Source organism: Sipha flava, unplaced genomic scaffold (genome assembly GCF_003268045.1).
Source record: "Sipha flava isolate LNK unplaced genomic scaffold, YSA_version1 69_pilon_pilon, whole genome shotgun sequence".
NCBI classification, from domain to species: domain Eukaryota; kingdom Metazoa; phylum Arthropoda; class Insecta; order Hemiptera; family Aphididae; genus Sipha; species Sipha flava.
Genome location: NW_020273609.1, coordinates 556,615 through 564,577, shown reverse-complemented (window position 1 = coordinate 564,577; position 7,963 = coordinate 556,615). Strand labels below are relative to the sequence as shown.

The window sequence follows — 7,963 nt, the reverse complement described above, 5'->3', positions numbered from 1 at the left end:
TTATAATTTGACAGTATATTTTAAGATCATAGTTTTATTTTAATAGGCTTATTAAAACAAAATGCGTAGTTGATAAAAATTCTTAGAATAATCCCTGGTATTCTATTATAATATATAACTACGTATATACCTCATGATTAAAAAAAAGTTGTAAAAAAAAAAGTTTTAAAAATGCATATTAAAACATTTATTGATGTTTGTTGATTATTTTTGAACAATTTCGAATATTTTTACATATTTTTAAGATTTTTAAGAGAATATAATAAGAATATTTGAAGGTTTTTTAGAGAATATTAGCACCATATTTAAGGTATTTTAAGAGAATATAAATCCGGTCTTTAGTAATAACTAATCTACAATTTTATCATTCAATATAAAATAAATAACTAAATAAGAAATTTCATTTGTATATTTACTTGCAAAAATTGGTTCTAAAATACTTTTACATAGCATTTATTATTAATTATGAACAATAACAATTTATTATGTATATAGACATATATTACCTACATAATATGCATGGGAGGTGGGAATTATTTATAATTTCATAGTATGGCCCATACGGGGAAGTCTCATGCCCGTATTACTATTGTTCTGTCGTCATAGTACACTCATCCCAAATTATTATTGCACTCTTTTGCAACACTGTAGCCATTCCGCTTTTTTTTTAATGTTACACATTGCGTTTGGTTTGTTATGAATGTCTAATGGTAACTTCAGTTCTGAATGTGCTGTTCGTCCACCATCTAACAAAGTTGCAGCAATGCCCGACGATGCAATTGCCAAAGCAATTTTCTGTTGGGAACGTGCCTTTGCAAGAATTAATGATATTAAGAATGTCTTACCTGTTCCACCTGGTGCGTCTAAGAAAAAAACCCACCTTGGTCAGCATCTACAGTCAGCATTATCCGATTATAAATATTTTTTTGTTCGGCTGTCAGTAATGGCTCATTATTCACAATAATTGTAGCTAAATCGACGTCATTGTACTGTTTTTTTCGTTGCAAATCAGTGTTAACTAAGTCGGCAGCCGGGCGATCAGGTGATGACATTCCATAATGACTAAGTGGCAAATTTGAAATTAAAATACATAAATCTTCGATCAACACTAATGCTTCATTATACATCTCTGGTGTGAAATCTAAATTTGGACATTGATTTGTTCGTCTAATTCGATGCAGTATGTCTTCAGTCATATAATTCTTATATTCGAGTCGATGATTGTGTTGGAAAACATGTTGTCAAAATTATTGCAAATAGTTGACGAATATTATTCGGTGTGGATTTCAACGCTGCATCAGCAAGTGTCAAGTCCCAATGATTATCTGCTTCCAGTAGTTGCAACTCGCAACATGCATCTTGATATGTATTGAACACTCGATCGTTCACTGTTCGCAAATATTCGAAAGATGTTGGTCCGGGAATATTCACCAGCAATAAACGCAAAAAGAAGCATTCACGTTGTTTAGGATGTACAGTGTAAAGTCGTCCCAATGTCTTAGCTTTAAATATGCCTGGGATCGATGGATGTGGTTTTCCTTGCTTACGGGGCACCCACTTTTTCCCTATTTTATTCCATGTAAAATAGCGTGGAACATCGGTATATAATAATGTTTTTGCAAATTGGCTGAATACATCAGATTTTTGACATAATGTAAAGAATTCAGTTAGTGTCGTTTTCGGTGTCTCAAATGCTCTTTGGAAAATATTTTCTTCGGTAAAATATACTCGTTGACCGTTTTCAAGATGTATTGCAAGATGCTGGACAGAAGGTTCTCTTTCATGTATGGGAAAACTGAAAATACGCCAGATAGCTTCGCTGCTGCTTATATATCTACCCATTTGGTATCTTGCTATTTCGTCATTTTTGTTTACATCTTGTATTTCAAATACGGCCAAATCACTACCTTTGTTAACATATTTACAAATGTACTTAATGGATTTGACGGAACTGCAAAACTCGACATTAATATGAGCCTTATACGCTTTTGACAGCAATGGTGAGTACGGAACTATCCACCGATTATCAATTTCAACTTCATTTATAGAATTCGGCTTTCGCATTGTAAATGTGTGACCACCACGCTCAGGGTCTCTGCGGCGATACAATGGATAACCATCGATATCCGTAATAGTATCATTGGTAAAGGGTTTCGGGAAACGTTTCTTACACCTTCCTTCTTCCATGCATGGTGATGTCATGTTAAATTTCACGATAAATAATTATTATTTAAGCATAATTCATAATAAAACGTACCTATATATTGTTTTTTTTTCATTTTATTATTTATTTATTACTTTTTATACTCATTATTATGATTTAAAACTTATAATTATGTAATATTTTAATATTACATTTGAAACAAACTTAAATTTTAAAATAAATTATATATTTACTTATAAACAAAATATATATATGATTTTTTTATAAGCTAAATAAATAATAGTTTGTTTTTATATAAAATAAAGTGATTATTTCTTACACAATAACTAAATTTACTAATGTGCGAGATATAAACCAATAAAGACTTTATATGTAATAAAACCTTATTTAACATAATTAAAAATCAAATATAATTTTATTCATGTAGTGTTACAATGAATGCAATAAAGTAAACATTATAGCTTTATTGTTAGATATAGAAACAAAAAAACATTTCAAACTAATTTCATCTAAAGGTATTAAATAATAAGATGATACTTTTGAAATATTTACATAAAAACATCCTACCTCAGTTGACTTTATAGGGGAATCAAACATTGCATAACATTCATGAAATTTGCTAACTTTCAACATTATATTAGAGTTGGGATATTTAATAATTTTTTTAACCTATTAAACAATTATAAATTGTAAAAGTATGTACTAAAAAGTAATTTTAAAAGTATGCTGAGCCCTTGCTTCTTGGGCGTCTGACTCTAAACAGATCGTCAAAACGAATAAACATTATTAACACGATATGAAAATAAATCATACCGATACCAACTTGTCTGTGACTTAAATGCGACGTCTATGAAAGTTTTTATAGTGTTGTACGTTCTAGATAAGATAAACCTATAATTTTTTTACACGAAGCCACCATAGCAGCGCCACCAAAAGATATTAATAATTAAATTGAGGGTTTTACAATTGGTGGCGCCACAAAGTTGGCCGCGCCGTTCTAATCTTTTCGAGCGACCAGACATGTTGAACGCGCGACCAAAATAGTCGCGACATCATTCATATTATATGGTTTTTAATTTAAAAACGCGTATTCTATTAATTCGATCAACTGCCAGTGGCGCGTTTTTAGGTGGTTACTGACGTTTTCAAAAATGTCACATTTGATACCTACCTATAACTTTACATGCAAGTAAATTATTTATATACCATCAACATCTCAATTGTAATGTTAAATACAAATCATTCAACTCACAAGTAACATTTAAATGTAAATGAAGTTCCATGTCATGTCAACATTAAACATTGCATGCAAATTAACTTGGTAAGGTATCCACATAATTAACTTTTAGATTGTTTTGCTATAAGTTTACCAATACGTAACATATCCGTTACAATGAGAAGTTAAATTTTGAACTCAAAATCTACGTAACAGCGAAGTTAGTGTCACGCATTTGCGCACTGGGAAGTAGATACCTTTTTTTTGTCATTATTTTGTTTAATTATTAATGATTACATTTATGTTTTTCAAAAAAAAGTGGGTGATGGACTTAGGTACACTTGTATTTAGTACTGTACTCAGTTATTTTAGTCGACTAATTTCATTTATTCATATTAGTTGGTTGAAAAAAAGTAGTCGAATAATTAGTCGACTAATTTTATTTATTCATATTAGTTGGTTAGAAAAAAATATTCGACTAATTATTCGACTAATTTCTATGATTTGTATATATTTGTATATAAGCTGGTCGTGCAAATTATTAGTCGAATAATAGTCGGTAGTACGTAATGAAAACCGAATAATAGTCGGTGGTATCAGATAGTCGTTTCTGCCCATCACTAGTATAGACATTTAGTCTATACCCAGGTATATAAATAAATGTTTTAAATAGTAAATTCCTATAAGATTTTATAATTTTCACAGCTTAAACATAGTCATGTAAAAACTGTAAAAGCATTACTATAATATGAATGTATCTATAAATTGTATAAAAAATGAAATTGACAGTACTGATCAACTTGACACCAGCATCGAATTAAATGTTAAAAAAATCAAATTTAATACAACACGGACATCTTTGAAAAGCTTCATACGTTCAAAAGATAATCACTTGAATATAGTTTCTCAAGGTAAATATGTATTAGAGTAAACAAATATTTTTTGGATTAGTTTTTTAAATCAAGTTTATTAATAATTAGTTCTATATTTTAAACTGTATAAAATAGTTTAAAACTAATATTTTGCTTAATAGATAAATGTTAAGAGCTGTTTATATTAGATAAAATGATTTGTGTAATTGTTCAAAACTATATAAGGTTTAAAAAAGTGCTGCATTATTTATTTATTGTATAGTAATTATCAATAATTGTTTATTTTTTTATTTCACAGATACTCTTAATCAAATTATACAAGATCTAATAATAAATGCATCTGCCATTTAATTTAGTGTCACATGAAAATTTTAAGGATATTATTTCTAAAGGATTTCCAGGTAGAAATCTTATGTGTCGCCAGACTCTTATGAAAAGTATTGTCAAAAGTATTAATATTCTGTTTGTTAAATTGAAAAGTAAACTTAATTCTGAAGAACATTTAACAACAACTGCTGATGCATGGTCGACATTTAAAAGGTATATTTTTTAGATTTTTCATTTCATTATTTAATATTTCATAATATCTTGTTAATTGATTTAGTTCTTATTTAGGTATAACTGTTCATTGGATTGAAGAACGAAGTCTTGTACGAAAATCTTACTTATTATATATTAAGCGATTGGCAGGAAGTCACACTTATGACATATTAGCCAGATCTATGAATCGCTCTACTTTATTTAGCATAAACAACAAAATTTTATATACAACAACCGATAATGGCAGCAATTTTGTTAAAAGCTTTAAGTAAATATTTTATAAATGAGTTAAAATAATGTGTATAATTGAGTTTCAGTGTGAAAAAGTGTAGGCATCATTAGTTTTTGTTTATAGTTTATACCTAACCTACCTATGAGGTTACAAAACTATTTTTCTCACCTTTTGTTAGTTTCAATTAATACTTTCTAACCTAATTTATTATGTTTTGAATCAAAATTTTTACATTTATAATAGATAGGTAATTTAAACAGCAATCAATTTAATTTATTTTAAAATGTTTAGTGTTTGGTGCGTAAGACGATGATATCAATGCCTTGAATGATACTTGGTCAGATAATAACACAGCCACAATGCTATACACCACCGTTATTCCTGTTGAAGTTGTTGATTTAATTGCTACTAATGTAAGGAAACTTTATTTTTTAATATTTTTAAATTTTAGATTCATACTATATATTATTATTTCAAATTACAGGATATTCAAAAAGCTATTTCTGGTGTAAAAAAAGCAGTATCCTCTCTCTCTAGAAATATAAGCAGTACAACCTTTGTAAAATAACCACTCTTTGGAACAAGCAAAGCCTATCTAGTAAAATTGGTGATCTTATAAAAATTTGTTTTGGAGTATACATTCTCACTCCAACAGAAACAAGATGGAATTCAACTTATGAATCTGTAAAAAAATTTTTGAAGAATTCCAAATCAAAATCAGGATTATTGTTTCGATTGTATGATAATATTGAAGTTATTCACTTTAATAAAAATGATATGGAATTCCTTGAAGAGTATACTCAGATGATGGAACCATTAGCTATTGTTTTAGACCTTTTACAAGGTGAAAAAATATATTTTTTGGTTTTCTAATATCTTCTATTACTGAATTAATATACAAGTATGAACAATTATTTACTAAAAACCAATTAAAAATTTGTTTACCATTGGTAGAAGTAATAACAAAAAGTATTAAAAAAAGGTTTGAAAATATATGAATTACTAAATGCAAGAAGGGCACATGTCCATAATTTTCATAAAATTATATTTTTACAGAGTTTTGTTTAGATTCAACAATTACACTGTTCTGTGCAAACGGGACACATGTCCAGTTTACTGGTATATTATAAAATGATCATGTGATATTTTATGTTAAATGCAAAAATGGCGTATGTCCTAGATGTGTGACCTTTTTTGTCTCTCTTGGAAAATTATAAAATGTGGACATGTGCCCTTCTTGCATTTAGTGATTCATATTAAGTGACCAATTTTTGACAACAAAATCTATTTTACACCCATATTTTAAAACTGTTTGGATAAAAAACCAAGTTAAAAAGGATTTTGCTATTTCAGATTTTAAAAAAACCATTTTAAATATGTTTAATGCAAATAGAAATGAGGCTACTACAGATAAACCAGTTGTTGATAATAGTGAAGATGAAGCAGATTCTTCTTTTTTTTCATGGTCTAATGATAAACATCAAGGAACGTCAACTATCTCTGTGGAAAATGAAGTGTGCCAATATTTGAGTAGAAGCCCTACAAAAAAACTGACATCCCTTAATGAATATCCTAATGTAAAAAAAAGTTGTTATTAATTATAATACTCCATTGCCTAGCAGTGGTCCTATTGAACAGGTATTTAGTGTTAGTAATGCCATACTAACAAAACGTCGAGGAAAAATGGATGATAAAACATTCAAAAAAGCAATTTTTTTAAAATATAATTCAAGTATTATTTAATTATTGTAATTCATCATTTGTATTATTCCTATAAACTGTTCTACTTTTATATTATATTCATATATTTTATTTTTTATTATTATAATTATATAACATACATTATATCTACCTCACTGAAGTTAAACTTATCATTATTAGGTTTAGGTAAGTAATTATCTATTATCTTATATCTGCTTGTGCTTATTAAAGTAGTATTATATTTGGTCATTGAAACATTTATAAATAAGTTTAAATACCTATATATTTGCATATAGTGTTAATTATAAATTAATTATTAGTAAAAATAACATTTTAATATGCAATTTATTGAACTAAAAAAAAAGTATTTGTTTAAGTATTTTGAATACTTTTAAAAGTATTTGTATTTATATTCAAATACTTTTATAATGACTTATTTGAATATGTATTTTAAATACAAATGATACCAAGTATTCAAACATGTATTCTGAATACATTTGAAAAGTATTCTTAACAGGACTGACTACACTACATTAGATGTACTGACAGAGAACACAAACAAATTATATCTGTATTCAGTTAAAAATGAACGTGTGTGGATTCAAGGGGCGTCAGTTTGAACAGACAGTTAAAACTGATCGTATGTAGCCGGCAGAGTCGCAGAAAACGTACTTTTATGGGGCAATTCGCCCCTTATTTAATTATGGTGATGGGTCAGTCTGGTGTTTGGATGGGTTGGGTGGATAAATTTACACTCTAGTTAGTAAATATTCGGAATGTACGAACTAAATGACAATCGATTTGTAGATGGTTGGATACTGTGATGCGATAAAGCAATTCGCCTATCAATGCATGTCTTTATACCATATCAAGTACAAAGACGTACATTAACATTTATATATATTTCACACACGTAATGAAGCTAAACGCCTCTCTATTAGTATTCAAGACATTTTTATAATCGAAAGATATCTCGAAATAATCATCCGAAGTATTAATAACAGAGTTACATTATTAGTGATGGGCATAATCGAATGATTTCAATATTCGAAATATTAGTAATCAAGACATTTTTATAATCACGAGATGATTCGAAATGTTCTATTAAAATATAATGTATAAAAAAAAATATATAATATCATTTTATTTCTAAACGTTCTTAGAAATTTATGTTGTTTTGTGGTTGAGTAATTTAAAAAATTATAGTTATATACTTATGTCAAACGTTAAAATATAAA

General features: G+C 28.0%; 1 protein-coding gene and 1 pseudogene across 1 annotated transcript; one reads left to right on the top strand and one right to left on the bottom strand.

Moving 5' to 3' along the window:
* Nucleotides 1–1,203: 1,203 nt before the first annotated feature.
* LOC112692022 lies at nucleotides 1,204–2,202 on the bottom strand. The gene has a single exon (XM_025566523.1). It carries the CDS (start codon nucleotides 2,200–2,202, stop codon nucleotides 1,204–1,206), a length of 999 nt encoding a protein of 332 aa, XP_025422308.1.
* A 1,145-nt stretch (nucleotides 2,203–3,347) lies between these two features.
* On the top strand, nucleotides 3,348–6,461 carry LOC112692021 (annotated as a pseudogene).
* The last annotated feature ends 1,502 nt before the right edge of the window (nucleotides 6,462–7,963 follow it).

Excerpts from the sequence above, each read along its gene's own strand:
- LOC112692022 (XM_025566523.1), bottom strand. The coding sequence starts at position 2,202 with ATGACATCACCATGCATGGAAGAAGGAAGGTGTAAGAAACGTTTCCCG.